Raw genomic sequence first — 17,374 nt, 5'->3', positions numbered from 1 at the left:
TCCATAAAGCTCTAAGTGTAACCCCTAGCACTGCAGAAAAATAAAATAATAGATTAACTCAATTCAAAAAAAAAAACTGAAAGTGAATTGATGTTTTAGGCTGGTATAATTTTGTGAAAACACAGATCTTCCCAGATACAAAAGAGGAGGGAAAGATAAAAGTGTCAGGAAAAATCTCTAGTCTTGGTGAGAAAAGCACCGTCTTCCCTCAAATACTGAATACTTGACAATAAAAGATTGTTTAATATATATCTCTATCACCTGAAAGTGGAAATTACTTAAAACATATGAAACAAGGATTGTTAAAACACTCCTTTGACTGCCTGGGGAAATGTATCACTGAGTAATGTAGATTAGAGGCTTCCAGCCAACACTACCCCACCCCACGGTACCCACTGTGAGAAAGATCCTCAGCTCTTCTGGGGGAGGAGGGAACCCACCCTCCCTCCCTCCAGTCTTGCCTAACAGGAAGTCAAGGAAGATGCTGCTGAGCAGACGATGTCGCAGCTCTGAGGCATCCAGGGTGGCAGCACTAGTCCCCCAAGGTCCCATCCTGAGACAGTGCGGGCACCAGTTCCGGCCTCCAGGGCACAGATGGCCAAGATCTCCCAGAGGGCACCAGAAGCTAAGGCCACCTAGTGGCCATTCAAACACGCCCACTCTGTAAAACCAGGGCTCCCTGTCACCCCAACTGGAGCAGCCAAGTCAGGGACTGCAAGTCGCCCTGTCATACTTGCTACACTGGTAGCAGTTTCTCCATCCAGCTGTTCTGGCTTCATGAACTGCGCCAAAAGCTTATTAATACTCGGAGCAGCCTGGGAGGAAAAAGCACAAATACATCATCGTGCAGAGTCACAGAGACAGAGAGAGCAAGCAAGCAGGAGACTCAGAAAAACAAAGGAGAATTTTATGAAAACAATGTTTTTGTGGTTGTGTGTGGCCGAACTCCCACCTACTTGGGAGACTGAGGCAGGAGGACCGAAGTTTGGGTCCAGCCTCAGCAACTTAGGTCCAATTTAATGGGCTGAGAATGTAGCTATGTGGCAGAGCACCCTGGATTTAATGTCCAACGCCAACCCCCTCAAAATTGTCCCCCACCCCAATTAAAAACAAGCAGATCAAAATGAACAAAAGTATGTGAGGAGGTGGCTCGTGCAGCTTTACTTAGAATACTGTAAAAGTGGAAATCAACAAGGAGCTATGGCTACCTACTGGCCACCACCAACTGCCCAAACACACTCATGAGGAAGGCCTCCAAGTAGATGGACATGAACACAGCAGTGGATAAAAAGACAGAGGCATAATTGATTTAAAAAATTTTCTTTTTAGCAATACTGGTAACTGAATCCAGGATCTTCACAGTGAGCTATATTCCCAACCTTCTCTTATTTTTATTTTAAACAGGGTCTTACTAAGTTGCCCAGTTTGGGTTCAAACTTGTGTTCTTCCTGCCTCAGCTTCCCAGTGTCCTGGCATTATAAGACATGCACCACCATGCCCTGCTCATAACCCATTTTTATAAAAAGTACTTCATCTATTCTGGTATAGTGTGTGTATCAAATGACTTACAGCATGAATCCTGAAGGGCAGACATTATATGTGTCTACAATGTTCTTTTCATCATAAGCATGCATTACATCTGTAATCAGAAAAACAAAAGCTCAAAAATATAGTTCAGAAAAATGCAAGATGCTAAAACAATTTCTAAGGAGTAAGAACCATCTAAGGTTTGCTAATATAGGTACCAAAATCTGATTTTATTAAGTGAAAAGTCAAAGAGTAATAAAGGTTTAAAACTTGGCCACCACAAAAATTATTAAATTTACCTTTATCTCCTGTGTAATATCAAGCTATGGTTCAAAAGTATCTGAAATGCTGTTGCAATGTATACATTAGACTGAAATAAAAACAAACTGCATAAGATAATAGTGTAATCAATATGGCAGTCTCAAGTATAGAAATTAAAGAATACAAATGCTATTTCAAAGTAAATTAGAACAGTATAATTTTGTTCTATTAGATTGGGAAAAAAGTTCATCTTATACACAGTATAGGAAAAGGTCTTATGAATTTGGCCCCCTGTACACTACTGGATGGAATACAAACTGGATTTGACTTCTTAGAATGACAACGTGTCAGTGTTAAAATTTAAAATGCATCTTATGGGCTGGGGATTTAGTTTATCGGCATGAGCCCGTCTTGGCAAGCGCAAGGTCATGAATTCAATACCCAAAACCAAAAATAAATTAATGAATTAAGATATAACTTATGACTCAAATTTTAATACTGAGAGTTTATCATGTACACCTTTATATGGTAAAAACAGAATAGAAAGCTAAGTATCCACTGATAGGAGAGTAAACCAAATGGACACCACTACAGCTGTGGAACAGCCCATCAGACCTATGTGTGCTCAAGTAGAAAGATTGCTACTCATGTTAAGGCAAAACACAACTACTCTACAGTGGGCTCTCAGCGTGCTGATGAATAAGAAACTACCAGGAGGAGAGACTAGGAACTGGTACAGGGGCTGCTCCAGGGAGGAGGAGGGAGTCTCTGCTTTTCCTTATTTCCACAGTTTTCATTCTGATACCACATGCGTGTGCCACTTTATTGACTTGTGAACAAAAACTCACCTCTAGATCTCAGGTATCCCCTGAACACCTGGCAAATTAGTGTGGTGGCCTGCGTGTGTCTGTCTAACCTGAAAAAGACAAAACACTGATATAAGAATTCTGCAAAATTTTGGATGCTCTAACTAGATTTTAAAAGCACATATATTTTAAAAAGCACAAGAATTCAGAGAGGAAAGCCACAGAAAACAAAAAACCAGTCTGTGTGGTATCAGAGATTGGCCCTGCCTGGTGGGGCACAGTGACAACCTGGGGAGGAGGACGGAAGGAGCTAAATTATGGAGGGACTTTGAAATCAAGGCAGGAATTTGGCTCTCAAGCAAAGCAGCAGGAGGAAGATGCCCTCAGCAGCCCTGTGACCCCACGTGGGCTTGGGGAAGGAAGGGAAGGCAGAGTCTGTCATTGTCCAGACCGGGAAGCCCTGGACAGGGAGAGGAATGCAAAGGGAGCTCCCTGTACCGGGTGTGCGGGCAGTAGCGGGTGGGTTAGGAGTGTTACACAAGGGGCTTGCCCGTCTTTCTCTTGGGTCTGCATTTAGATTTTAGGAGAAGCCACAGGAACTGGACACTGACAGGGAGAGAGAGGAGGCAGGAAACACTTGTTAGGCTGGAGGTCAACAGAGAAAATGCCTGGCACAATTAGGAGAAGCAGGGACTTTTAGACCTGCCAGGGCGTGCCGACATGGAAATTAAGAACAGCGAAACCAATGTTCATTTCCTGACATCTATAATTGAAGAAATTCCAATTGTGATAGTAAGGACATCTTTTTAACTTTTAGCCATTTTAAAATATGCAAATCGTGGCAGGGGATTTAGCTCGGCAGCTCAAGCGCTTGCCTGGTAAGTGCAAGGTTGTGACTTTGATCCTGGTAACACACACAAAATAATGCAAATCAGGTGGGGAAGAGGCAACTCAGGGCCACAGGGTAAAGCAGACAGATCTGTGCATTTTCAGCATAAACACAGGCACAACAAGGCAGAGGTGTAAACTGAAGAAATGCTGTGTGCTCACTCGTTGCTGCCACTGAGGCACGCTTCCTGCATGGCGTCAACCGTGTGCTGAAGAAACTCGTGGGCATCTTCTTCCTCGCCAATTTGGAAGTGGCTGGCTATGCCTGTAAGTTTTAAGGAAAGACAGGGCTTTGTCATTACATATTAAATGCCAGGGCCTCAAAGTTACATCTTATGTTACTCAGAAAACCCCAAATAACTACACGGAATGAGAAAGTAGCGCTCACTCAAGCACCGCGCACTGTCACCAAGGCCCCGGAGCTGCAGTTCCCGAGTCCAGGAGCAGCCGCGGAATGACTCTCTACCAGGTTAACACAGTTCACGTGAATGCAGTCAACATCGTTCTACCCACACAAGTTCATCCAAAATGTTAGGTTAGTGCATCCATGGGGAATATGACTCTCAAATCCATAAGAGACCCTACGCGGAACACAAGTATCTAACCTATTCAGTCCCATACAAATGACCACAGGACGAATTACATTCTCATTTCAATCCTGCTAAATGACTCAGCAGTTGCAAGAAGGAAGTATTTTTAAAAATAATAAAACTCTAGCACAACTGTATGAATAGCAAAAAGCCTATTAGACACTGAGTTTTATATGTGTAGGTATATAAATATATTCTAGCTTATATCATAAAAACTGCCAATATCCCACCAGTTTTGACCTATATAAACAGCAATTCCATGATTCAACTGTATGTGTGTATATATTCACACATTTAGAGCAGTGACACTTTCCTAAAGACTAAGTTGCTATGCCTGCTATACATGCGTGTCTAAAAGTAAGTGTGTAAATAATCAAAATAATCAAAACCTGGCTAAAATTTTGTCAGAACTCAATATGTCTTAAAATATTTCTGCACTCTTTACTCTGGCCCATCAATGATGCCAAAGCTTCAGCAGCTTTGAAGGTAAAAGGATTATAATTTATCAGTATAAAATTATGCATCCCTATAATCACCAAGCGAGATACCAGATTAAGAGTAAAAAGGGTTTTTTATTTGTATGCATTTTCATTACAACTTGGCTAATTAAAATGATGTAAAAGTGAATGCCAAACGCACCCAGAGCCTGGTGTGGTGGTGCAAGTCTGTAATCCCAGGCTGAGGGAGGAGGATCTCGAGTTTGAGGCCACCCTGGGCCCCACAGTGGGACACTCGGCTGCGGGAAATGCAGTGGCAGGGGCACATAGAAAATAGATGTGAAAATTTCAAGCAACCTACTTAAAATTTAAAATTAAACAGAAAAACCAGAAGTTTATTCATAAAGCAGTTAAGCTATGAGCATAAACTTTTGTTTAAGAGTATAATTACCGCTGTGGAGTGGGGACACCCAGACCCAAGCTCTCTCCGAGAGTCAGCACCATTCGCAGACTGCGGGTTGGGGAGAGAACCAGCCCTCACCAGGACGTGATCTCAGCCTGGAAACCATATCATTTTCATTGTTTTGTTAGGTGGAGTTTTATTCTCTTTTGTTTTGTTTGATAATGTTAAATCTAATGGCATGAGTAGCTATTTAAAAGATATCAAGACATATATTAGCTATTTTGGATTTACTATTGGCTTGTTTTGAAGTCCTTTATTGCATTCATTGTTTTGTTTTTATTGTTTCTATTCTGTTCTGTTTGATATTTATAGCCTGAAGCTATCTGAAGCTATTTTGAAGACAACAAAAGGCATTATGGTAACTACTGTTGATTTTGTAAGGTTCTGAAGCCCTGTATCATTTATACTGGTTTATTTTGATTGGTCTTATTGTTTCCTTTTCCTTGGTTTTATCTTCTTTAAAGTAAAAAAATCAATAGTAAAGAAAAGCGTACTTTAATTTTGACAGTTCTTGTATAATACAGGATTAGTTTACCAAAATTAAGCTAATTATAAACTATTTGAAGAAACTTGTAGGACAGTGAGTGTTAGACTACTCAGCACAGAAATCCAACTGTTACAGTTTGTGTTTGGCTGCCCCTCAAGCCTCATGAAGTCATGGAGGCAGCTGAGTTTAGTGTTCGTGATTGGTTTGTTGTTCAGTGCTGGGATTGGTGGTGTGACTGCTGCACCCACCCAGGGATGGTATAGAGATACTATATCTCTATACCAGGGGTGGTATAGAGATATAGTATAGAGAAGGAAGGAGGCATGCTTAGCCCTTTTGTCTTTTCACTCTTGTCACTTGCAGCCACAATGAATGGCTACCCCTTAGCCACACCACCCTGCCTTGCAACCAGCTGAGTATAGACTGAAACCTCTAAAAACCATAAGCAAAATAAACCTTTCCTTCCTTCATTTTGAACATCAAGTACTTTGTCTCAGCAATGAGAGAAAAGGAATCAAGACATCAACTATCTGAGAAAAAGGCCTCTGTAAATGATTTTATTAACAAACTGAGTTTTAAATCATTTAAAATTTGCTTACATCAATACTCTCAAATTCATTCCTGGAAGTAAGCATTATCCTGATACCAAAACTGAAGAAGGACCCAATTAAGAAAGAGAATCTTGGGCCAATTTTCCTAATGAACCTAGATGCAAAAATACTCAAGACGATACTGGCAAACAGAATGCAGTAAATCATCAAAAAGATTATACACCACAATCAAGTGGGATTCATCCCAGGGATATAGGGATGGTTCCACATATGTAAACCCATAAATATAATATACCATATTAACAGAGCCAAGGACAAAATCATATGATCATCTCAATAGATGCAGAAAAGGTTTTTTGACAAAGTCCAGCATGCATTCATCATAAACAAAAAAACCCTACAAAAAATTGGAATAGTCTTTATCTTAATCTGATAAATTCCATCTATGGCAAACCAAAGCCAACATCATACTAAATGGACAAAAACTGAAAACTATCTCTCTAAAATCAGGAACAAGACAAGGATTTCCATTGTTTCCACTCTTATTCAAAACAGTCTGGAAACTTTAGGGGTAACAATTACACAAGAAGAAGTAAAAGGAATAAAGGACTTCCGGGAGAACATGGCGGACAAATAACAGCAGCCACGGAGGCTCTCTGAGATTACCAGTTTAGAATTCAGGAACGGTGCCCTGTGAAGATTCCTACGTGAGAGGAGATGTACCCTGCAGACCCAGGAATGAACTAAGCTGAGAGAAACCAACTGGAAATGCAATCCTGATGCTATAACAGGAACAGATAAAATCTCAGTGCGGAAGCTGGATCCCGCGCCATTGGAAGCTGCGATTTGAATTTCCTGCTGCCCATACTGCGTCCCAATTCGCACGGCGGGGAGCGAGATGTGTAAAAGCTCTGAGAGCGGTGAACCAAACGGCATTGAGAGCGGGACTGGCAGGGAGCCTTGCATCGACCTGCGGTGGGTGAGAGAAATGGGGACCCTTTCATAGGAGACTCCAACAGAGGACATTCTGGGAACGAGCAGACTAGCCAGAACAGGGTCCTGCGTGACTTTAGTCGCATATTCCTCTCAAGTGGGAGTGGTGGGGAGCGCTGGGCCTGGTGACGCCGCGGACTAACATCCTGTAGGCTAGCCCAAATCAGGTCCCTGTGTCTGGCGGTGCACCCTAGCAGTGAAAGATTCAGTAGGTTGACCTGGAGGGGTGGGCCCAGCAGAGGCTGCCCAGGTCTGTGTCTCCCCAGTACACTGCAGTGGGCGGGAACACCTAGCCAGCAGATTCAAACGAACTGTAACAGATAAAGAGAGAGAGAGAGAGAAAAAAAAAAAACTGGGCCTCCTACATATGCTTGTATGGAAGGAACAAAAAGTATGGGAAAAGGGAGCAACAAGAAAGGGTCCTCAGTCCCCAATCCTGAGAACACTGATCCAGGAAAGGTAAATGCAAAAGAGAATGAAGACAGAAAACATGCAATATCAGACATGGCACCTATAGATATAAAGCGGTATCTCTGGAGCCTCATAGACGAGTTCAAAAATGAAGTATTTAATGAAATAAAGCAAGAAATAAGTAGAATAGTTAGAGAAATGCTAAGCACCTCCCAAGAAGAAAAAGATGGTGGAATGGAAGAACAGAAAAAAAGGGTAGAATTGTTTGATGGAGAAAATAGAGAAAGGTGTGTTTCTCTCTTTGCTGGTTTGAGTTTGCTGCTGGCAGCCGCCATGAACTGCTGCGACCATTTCCTCAATAAATGAGACTTGATTGGACTTCGACTTGTCTCCGTCTCTCTGTCTCTTGCCCTGTCTCTGTTAATCCCCATTCCTTCTCCAGGAAACTGCCCCGTGGATCCAGATTGACCCATGGGCCGGGTCAGCCCATGATTAACCCTGCCCGGCTTTGCCCAATGCTGTCCTCTCATTCCTGTCTTCTGCTTCTTGACCACTCTGTGTCTTTCCTACATGGTCCTAGGTAGCACACCATGCCTCCTGTCTCCAGGATGTATAAATACACGAAAACGTATTTTTCCTAAGCCTTTTCTGTGCCTCCACCTGAAGCTGTTCCTGACCATTATGTAAAAGAACAGCCACACTCTGCAGGGCAACTGTGACTCCAGCTCTACCCACACGTGCACTGCAGGGGCCTGGTGGAGAGCCTGGACTTCACTTGCCAGGCTCTAAGGAACCCAACCCAGCCCCTGGCACAGATTTATGGGAGATGGATTAGGAGCTGGAACTTTCCTCATAGTGGCTGTATGTCCCCCCAGCTCCACGCAGGTGAAGGTATGTGGAGCCAGCACGTCCACCCTCACTCAGTAACACAGAGGTGTCCCCTCTAACCCCATCCCTCAAGGTCACAGTCAGAACTTGCCGTGTGGTAACAAAGCTACTCCCACTGCAGCGTCAGTGGGGACCCTGAAGAGATTCAACTTCCACTCTCACCCACAGCAGCAAGGGCCCCAAACCCCACTTTGAGTCAACAAAGGCCGAGTAGAGAACCTAGACTTCTACCTCAGCCTGAGCTCACTACCTCTGCCTGAGCAGTGTCAGAAAAGCTGGCTAAAGCGGAGGTTAGATAGACCCAGGGTGCCATAGTATCATGCAAGGTCACCCAGGTTTCAAGGGAAAAATCCTTCACTACACCAAAAACCAGAAATCCCTCAAACAAAAACTGTAACACTCTGACCTGCTTCTAAATGTAAGTAGAAAAAAATTATAGTTTGAGAGAATAACTAAAAGAGAGTGACCAAAAAAAAGAGAGAAAATATTTCTAAAGTTCCCTCAAATTGGTAAAATGACAATGCCAGTAGAATGATAAATCATGTATGGTGAGCCAGGTGTGATGGCATATGACTGTAATCCCACCCCTTTGAGAGACTGAGGCAAGAGGATCGTTTCGAGTTGGAGACAAGCCTGGGCTACAAAGTAGGCACAAGACCAGCCTAAACTGCATAGTGAGGCCCTGTTTCAAAAAAGACCCCACAATTATGTATAATGTGATACCTAGAGCAACACAAAAAGACACACTCAAAAACACCAAGTAAATGCAAACGGAATTTAAAAAAATATTCAAGTAATCCACAACAGGCAGGAAGTAAAAGAAAAAATGAAAAACAGAGAACAAACAAAAAGTAGAACATAAAGTGGTACACTAAGCTTTGGTTCATCAATAATCCTCTTACCTCTAATGTTCTAAATACACCAATTAAAAAACACAGTGGCGCGTGGTGTGCACACCTGTAATTCTTGCAGTTTGGGACCTGAGCCAGAAGAATCTCAAATTTGAGCCTGGCCTGAACAACTTGTCAAGACCCTGTTTCAAAATGAAAAGTGAAAAGTGGACTGGGGAAATAGCTCAGTGCAAAGGTCCTGGATTCAATTTCCAGTAAAAAATAAATCAATGACACAGATTGATAAACAAACATAATCCTTCCAGATGCTGTCTATAGGAAACCAAATTCAAGTGTAGTACTATAAATAAGCTGAAAGTAAAAGAATAAAAAAGATACTCTAGGCAACTACTACTCAAAAAAAGGCTATGTTAATGTCAGATAAAGTTGGACTGCAGATCAAAGGCCCTGTGTTCAGTCTCTAATACCGAATAAATGAGTGAATGATGACACAGATGGACAAAATGGACACAGAGAGGGGCACTGTATATTTAAGGTAATTGATGCATTACACTTTTAAGGATAACTTCATTAGGAAAACAGCAATCCTGAAAGATGTGGTGGCACATGTCTGTAATTCAATTAATTGGGAGGCTGAGACAAGAAGATCACAAATTCAGGTCCAGCCTGGGCAACTAAGTAAGACTGCTTCAAAATTTTAAAGCACTGGCATAGCTCGGCAGCAGTACACTTGCCTACCTGTGAGGGCCCTGGGCTCAATTCACAGCATCACAAGGAAAGAAACAACAATCTTAAATGTGTTTGTACCAAACAACAAACCTGAAAAATACATGAATCAAACTCAAAAACTGAGAGGTACAAAGAAACACCTACATTTAGAGATTTAAACTTCAACATCTTTCTGTCAATGGTTCATTGAGTAATTCAATAGAAAGTCATAAAATATATTGAAAAATTCAACAATATTCTCAGCCACCAAATCAAACTAACATTTATAGAAACTCCATCCACCAAGAGCAGGTAAATGGCAACTGTAGCCAGGTTTGTTCAAGCAAGTGTGTTCCTCATGAACTGGCAGAGAAGGCTACTCCCAGTGTGAAGGAGACACATGCCTCCCTGGGACACAGCTCTGGACGTCCTTGTAGCCGCTGAGGACATGGGAGGCACGCCTGGAATGCTGCATTCCACCCACCACATCCAGCCCTGGAGATTCGGTCTCACTGGGAGAGAAGGAAATGGCCATGGGAGGCTTTGATACGGTGCAGAATCCTAACCCCAGTAGTCTAAGCACCCCACAGGGTTTACAGGTAGAGATTATCTGTGGGTCTCCCTTGAGAGAGACAGGTCAGCCAAGAGCAGGGCCAGATTCTTGAGGTTATGCTGCAAGGCAGGGACACAGGGAGAAGCTCTGCACACATCTCTGGGTGATCTATGCCCTTCTGTGCTGTGTTACCCCACAGCGATGATCAGTGAGCCAGGGAAAGAGCTCATACTCTGCAAGGCTCTAGAAAGAGTGCTCAGGACCCACTGGAGGCAGGCAGCACAGGCAACTGCCACTGTGACTCTAGCCAGCCAACTCTACTGCAATCAGTTTATACCTCCAGCCTCAGCTCACTCGAAGTCCTGTGGGTGCTGGAAAAGGCTCTGGGAAAGGCAGGTGGCTGTGAAGGGATGCAGTGTCCAGGGAGCCTCACAAAGACCCTCTGCAGACCCAGAAATGTGATTGTCCAGACCTCTACAGCTGATACCACGACTCAGGTATCTTCTTGCTGCCACTACAGCCCTGTTTCTGGGCCAGCCTCTCGATGCCACCAAGCCACTCATGAATGAAGCCAACCAGAAGATCACCATTCTGTTCTCACAGCTACATGCCTGCCACTGCCAAGCATTCTGGGAAGACTCTGGATCCTCCAAAACTTTATGCAGGGAAGCCTGGTTCCAAACAGTAATGTCTGTCCCATTCAATAACAGATCCTACAATCATACTGCTTAGAATATATCACTGCAAAGCCTTTCAAACCGTACTGGCTTTCTGCAGAACCGAATCTACTTCCAAACAGTGGCTGTCCCAAAGATTCCAGCTATTGTCACAAAAGCTGCTCACAAGGTCAAAAGTTTTGCAGTTTCTCCTCCCTGGAGGAATATGTGACAAGTCAAGTCGCCTTGTCAAGCCCCAAGAAGCCCAGAGCTGGCGGTGGCTTTCCTTTATGAATCCTTCACTTAAGTAACAACAAAAGCATTTTCGGAAGGCATTTATATCACAGACAGCCAGTTTTGCATCTGCATTTACTGGCTGCTTCAGATCTGTCCCTAAAGGGAACCTGGTGTCAGAGACTAATGCCCCACAGGTCAGATTTCTAGGCCAACCCTGAGGGCCGCACAACCCTGGCTCTGGAGACGTCCTTGCTCAGAAGCCAGCACACATTCTCAAGGGGACCTGACCCTCCACAGATGTGTGGCCTAACTGAAGTTCAGGGCACATCTCTATGGACAGAGGTTCCCCAGGGTCCAGAGCCAGGTCCAAAGTGGGTGACAGCAAAAGAAGCCTCTGTCTCTAGAGATGCAATCTGAAGATAAACTGAAACCCAAAGCTGCAGAAAGCATCTCTAAGTGGGAGGAAAGTCAGTCACCCAAGTGTTTAAAGGCCCACGATACAGTGGCTCAGGAGAAGCAGTGGACATCTTGCATCCAGTGATGCAGGTTTGGTGAGGTCTGACACTCCTACTGCTTTGCTTTAATAAGAAACAAGCGGAAAATTACAACTATGTAACTGCTAAGTCCCCTCCCAAGTGAGAGGCTGTGGTGTGTGAACTTCAGTTAGTGCCCCTCCGTCCTTTCCAGCAGCCTCTGGTGCCAGATTCTGAAGCAAAGTCAGCAAACCACACAAAGCAGGGAGATGATGAGTTATTCCTTCTCCATAACTTCCAACCTTATCTATTTCCAGTTTTCAGGAAGTCTTCTTCCTCTGCGGTCATCCTCCCTGTGGCTAATTCAGAGGACACCAGTGATCAGAGTCACCTGCACAAGGATCGTTCACCTTCTTCCTTAATCACAGAATGCAGAGCACAACCTGTTTGTCCAAATGGGATGGGTTTGGTTTTTAAAAAGCCAAGAGAAGTGCAGAAAAACCCTACAGAATAGCACACATCCTGCGTCATCAGATCTGTTTTTCTGGGAAGTGTGACCTGCCTTTTTCTTTTCTATTCAATTCTCACTCTATCACACAAGCACTTTGGGGAACCATCCAGACCAGACAGCCAGGGAGCTGGACACCTGCTGTGACAGATGTTCATCTCCTGCTCTCAAGAGTCCCATTTCTGATGAAAAACAAGCTCAAGTCACAGCAAAGAGGGAGGGAGAGGTCAGTGCAGGCTGACGCGGGTGACGGACACTGCTCCCTTCCAACAGGACAACATGGAACCCATTATCATTCCAGCAGCAGGAAAGGGGATCAGGAAACCTCACACACTGTGCTTTATGTCCCTCTTTCCTAAATCCTAACTTTGCAACTGCAACCTGAACCAAGCTCTGCATGCAAACATAATTCAATCAGGTGTCATCCTGCCTGCTGCTGTCTGGAGAGGAAACACTCTTAGCTGGACTGAAAAGACTGCTCCCCTCTGGAATGCACTAGAGGTGGCACCGATAATCAAATTCTTTTTGGCAATTCAGATTAACCAAACACTTGACAGGCTACAGGGGCTGGGCAGGCAGATCTGCAGCTCACCATCCCTGGCTCCCCAGGGACACGAATAGGTCCTCCCTCGAGCCAGAGCTCTGCTCAGCATATGTCTCCTGAGACGCTGTCCCTGTGTGTGTGGGGGGGGTTGGAAGTGGAACAGAAATAGCTGTGAAACAATGCCTGTCGCGTTGGGGCACAAGAGTCAGCTGGTTTCCATGGCATCCGAGCAAACCTGCCCCTCTGCCATCCAGGTGTGCACTCCGCGGGGGTGGGAACGCCCCGCGTGGTCCCGCGGCCCTGAGCGCGCGCTCCGCTGCACCCCGCCCAGGCGACTCTCGCATCCACCGCCCTTCCTCGCGCGTCCAGCACTCACCTCCAGCGCACCCAGTTAAAGCTAGGGGTCGCAGGCGCCGCGTTCCCGTGCGGCTCCCACGCCTGCCGTTTGCCCGGTCCGGTACCGCGATCCGCGCGCGCCGCGGCGCCTCCTGCTGGCCGCGCAATGGCAGGGGCGGGGCCTGCCCCGATGGGGCGGGGTCTCGTGGAAGGCGGGTCTAAGAGAGGCAGGACGGTAACCTGGCACTTCGACGCCCAATAGGCAGAAACGGCACCTAGTGGGGCGGGACTCCGAGGAGGGGGCGGGGCCTGATGACTTAAAAAGTTGGCGCGTGCACTGGCACCTCCAGCTGGGTGGACCCGGACGCGAGTTGAGGGCGGGGCCTTGATAGAAGGGCGCGGCTGGTTCTAAATCTAGGCCGCACCCGTAGGCTTGAAGCTATGAGGTAGTTTGACCCATCTCTCCGTTCACATCTGGTAGTAGCATATAGAGTGTGTGATGGGTGTGGCTACGGAATTGTGCCCCTGGATTTATGAGCATCTAAGTCTTTGAAAGGAAACGGGTGGCGAATTTTTTCCCTCATAAGTCAGAGCTATAAATATAGTCACACAGCGATTCTAAACGCGGCAAAATGGGGCCAGGTCCTCTCTGGTTCTTTGGTTCTTTTGCCCTCCCTTGTACTTTGTTTTCTTTAAAAACAAGCAGAAACAGTTTGCGATTCCAACACTTTGGGAGCCTAAGGCAAGAGGATCACAAATTTAAATTCTGCTGGACAAACAATTTAGTGACACCCTGCCTCAGAATAGAAAAGAGTACTGGGGATGAACTCAGTGAGAAGCCCCTGGGTTCAATCTCCAGTACCAAAAATATATTTAAAAAAAAAAAACTCCTGTCCTTAATACTCGGGCTTTTCACAGCCAGGGCCCTTTCCTACTCTAATGCAGTTGCTCGTCTACCCCTGGACATGGTTTCTGATTGCAACATCAGAATTCAACACTGGGGCTGAATTCACGACTACTGGAGTGTAATTTTTTATACTAATGACCTCATCATATTCAAGGTGGGGAGAAAGCAGAACAGATATAGGCACATGACCTACCCTATGGTAGGCCCTTTACTAGGGCCTTGAATGCTCACATCAACGCTAGGAGGCACGAGTTACTCTTGATTCAGATGAGGAAACAAGCTCAGACAAATCAGATTGTTGACAGTTGAGCCAAGACTTAGCTTAAAAAATAGTGCCCTGAATCTTTACAGGAGTCTCATGAATGCCCTCCGCCTTGTTCTCCTGGGCTGGGAGGCTGTAGTCGGAAGATACTCAACACAAAAACGCAGTGTTTAAATAAATATTTGCTATAGAAAAAGACATTACTCCAAAACCCTCTCAAAGTCCTTTCTGCCACTTCAAACACACTTATCACATTATTCTTGCCACTTTCTGCAGCAGTTCTGGAAGTCTTCAGCGTCTTTACTTGTGTGATCAAAACTACAGTGAATGCTGGTGCCACATGCCACCTATGCAAGGGCAGGCTCATGAAAACATGACAAGGAGCACTCATGCACTTTATTCACCAAATCTGGCACTGTGTGACTTCAAGCTCTTCCCCAAAATCAAAATGATCATGCACGGCAAACTTTTGATTTGCTTCAGGACGTTATGAAAAATGCAACCGTGCAAAGCACTCATGAAAGAGCTGCATCAGAAGTGGCACAAGTGACAGAATACATGTATTCAACGTGATGGGGAGAGTTTTGAGGGGAATTCATGCCAATGTGTTTTTACTGTGATAATTTTTATTTTCAAACACACATCATACATTTTGATCACACCTCATCTTTCAATCCTGCTTTGCATGAATGACAATCATCTTAAGATGGCAACTACCAGAGCAGAAAGGAGAACCTACGCTTTCCTTCCGAGGCCTCCCTCAACATGACAAGGCCTCTCCCTGAACCACTCTTGGGCAGAAGTTGACAAATTACCACCAGTGAGGGGGCAGATCTAGCATGCTGTCTGTTCTTTTTAAATAAAGTTTTATGGGTGGAGAGTTTCACGCTTTTGTTTGCATACTGTCCAACTTTTTTCATGCAACAGAGACTCTACAATTCAAAGGCCTAAAACATTATTACCTGGCCCTTTGTTAAAATTTGGGGTGAAGGGGCTGGGGATTTAGCTCAGCGGCATAAGCACCTGCCTTGCAAGCAGGCAGTCGTGAGTTCGATCCCCGGTACTGATAAAAAGGAAAAAGACAAAAAAAAAAAAAAATTGGGGATGAAGAACTTGGTCCAGGTAGAGCTCTTCTTTCTAGGCCCCAAGAAAAGTGTGAAAGCTCGAGTTTAATCCAGTGTCCAACTTTGTAGATGTGGAACCAAGGCCAGGAGCGGTCCATGGTGTTATCTAAATTCACAAAAATTAGTTAATAACAGACTACTTGTTTCCACTCAAAAGGATGTGCAAAGTGTCAGTGAGGCTGTGGAGCAATCACAACCCTCACACACTGTGGTGGGGATGTTTGGAAAACTAGCAGAATGCAGAATCCCCATGGGAACCAGCAATTGCACTCCCAGGACAAGCCCCAAGAGAAATGAAGATGTGGTTCCACCTAAAAGCTTGTCCTGGAGCATTCACAGCAGCGTTCTTCACAATATTCAAGAGGTAGGAATAACACATATGTCCACCAATGGCAAATGAATGAACAAAAATGACACACAAGTACAATGGAACACAGCTCAGCCACAAAAAGTAATAGAATACTGATATATCCTGTGATGCAGATAGACCTGAGAATGTGCTGAGCCAAGTGAGCCAGACGCTAGAGGATGAACATTTTATGATTTCTTTCAAATAAAAATTTAGGATAAACTGTGACTGGTGGTTCACACCTGTAATTCCAGCATTTGGGAGGCTGAGGCAGAAGGATCATTGTGAGTTCAAAACCAACCTAGTCTACAAAGTAAGCTCAAGGACAGCCTGAACTACACAGTGAGACCCTGTCTCAAAAAGACAAAAAAAAAAAAAAAAAAAAAGATAGGCACATGCATAGAAACGAAACAGTTAAGCAGTTTCTTGGGGCTGCACAAATGTGGGATGAAAGAGTGATGTTCAGGGAGTTTAGAGTCTCTTTGGGGGCTAATAAAAATGTTCTGAAATTGTTCTTGATAGCTGCATGATTCTTTAAATACACTGAAGTCCTTGAATTGTATACTAGTGCGAAATGTTCGGTATATAGTATGTGAATTACATCTCAATAAAAATTTATTTTACTTGGTTTTTGAGACATGGTTTCAGTGTATATTCAGACTGGAATGTTTTCAGACATGACTTCACTAAGTAGCTCAGGGTGGCCTCAGACCCACAGCAAGCCTCCTGCTTTAGCCTCCTGGGTTCTGAGATTACAGGTTCATGCCACCAGACCTAGTCCAAGATGTTTTTAAAAAATATTCAATCTCACCCACAAAAAAGTATGTGCGTGAATGATTCTCTTTCTTACTTTGATTGAGTCAGTCCACAAAGTATATGCATTTCAAAATATTGTTATATGTGATGTATATAATTTTTTAAAATTTAAAATTAATTAAAATAAACACAAATTAATTAAAATAAAAATTCAAAAACAAATAGGCAAGAAATACTAACAGTGGTTGCTTCCAGGTAATGGAGTCTGCAGCAGATAGCTGTTTCCAGGGACAGCTGCACCAGTGTGCATCTCACCCCACAGTCTTCTTACCCCGTAATGTGGGTTCCCCTAATTAGGTGTGAAGATAGATGGGTCTACTTTCCCTCCCCTCGGACATGCAAGGAACTGTTCAGCTGCTTTCTCCACAGAAGGCAGCAGAAATTACGATAGTGACTTCCAAGGTTGGGTCATAAAAGGAATGTGTCTCTTGCCAGGCTCACTGTCTTGAGACCCTGGTCTTGGGCCCAGCCCCCATGTCACAGGGAAACCCAGGCCACAAGGGAAGTCCCCTGTGAGTCTATATTATGTATGCCCTTTTATTCTGATAAAACGGTCTTTTTTGACATCTGGGGCTGTGGAAACCTAGAAGGACACCTGCAATCCCAACACTGGAAAGGCTGAATCCTTCCAAATTCAAGAATATCCTGGGCTACAAAGTAAACTCCAGGCCAGCCTGAACTGCATAGCGAAATCTTTTCTCAAACAAACAAACAAACAAAAACATAAGAAAACAAAAACTTCACAAAC

At 44.3% G+C, this 17,374-nt stretch overlaps 1 protein-coding gene across 1 annotated transcript; it reads right to left on the bottom strand.

The window, feature by feature from the left end:
* Nucleotides 1-731: 731 nt before the first annotated feature.
* On the bottom strand, nucleotides 732-15,559 carry LOC101788507 (ubiquitin carboxyl-terminal hydrolase 42-like). The gene is made up of 6 exons (XM_013152554.3): nucleotides 15,524-15,559; nucleotides 13,209-13,386; nucleotides 3,645-3,747; nucleotides 2,637-2,704; nucleotides 1,570-1,639; nucleotides 732-815 (listed from the first exon to the last, which is right to left on the bottom strand). Exons 1-6 carry the CDS (start codon nucleotides 15,557-15,559, stop codon nucleotides 776-778), a joined length of 495 nt encoding a protein of 164 aa, XP_013008008.2. The 3' UTR covers nucleotides 732-775.
* Nucleotides 15,560-17,374: the final 1,815 nt, after the last annotated feature.

This window comes from Cavia porcellus, unplaced genomic scaffold (assembly GCF_034190915.1).
Source record: "Cavia porcellus strain 051 isolate PalLab524CR breed Dunkin Hartley unplaced genomic scaffold, mCavPor4.1 scaffold_23, whole genome shotgun sequence".
Classification (NCBI taxonomy): Eukaryota; Metazoa; Chordata; class Mammalia; order Rodentia; family Caviidae; genus Cavia; species Cavia porcellus.
This window is presented reverse-complemented; position numbering and strand designations above follow the sequence as displayed.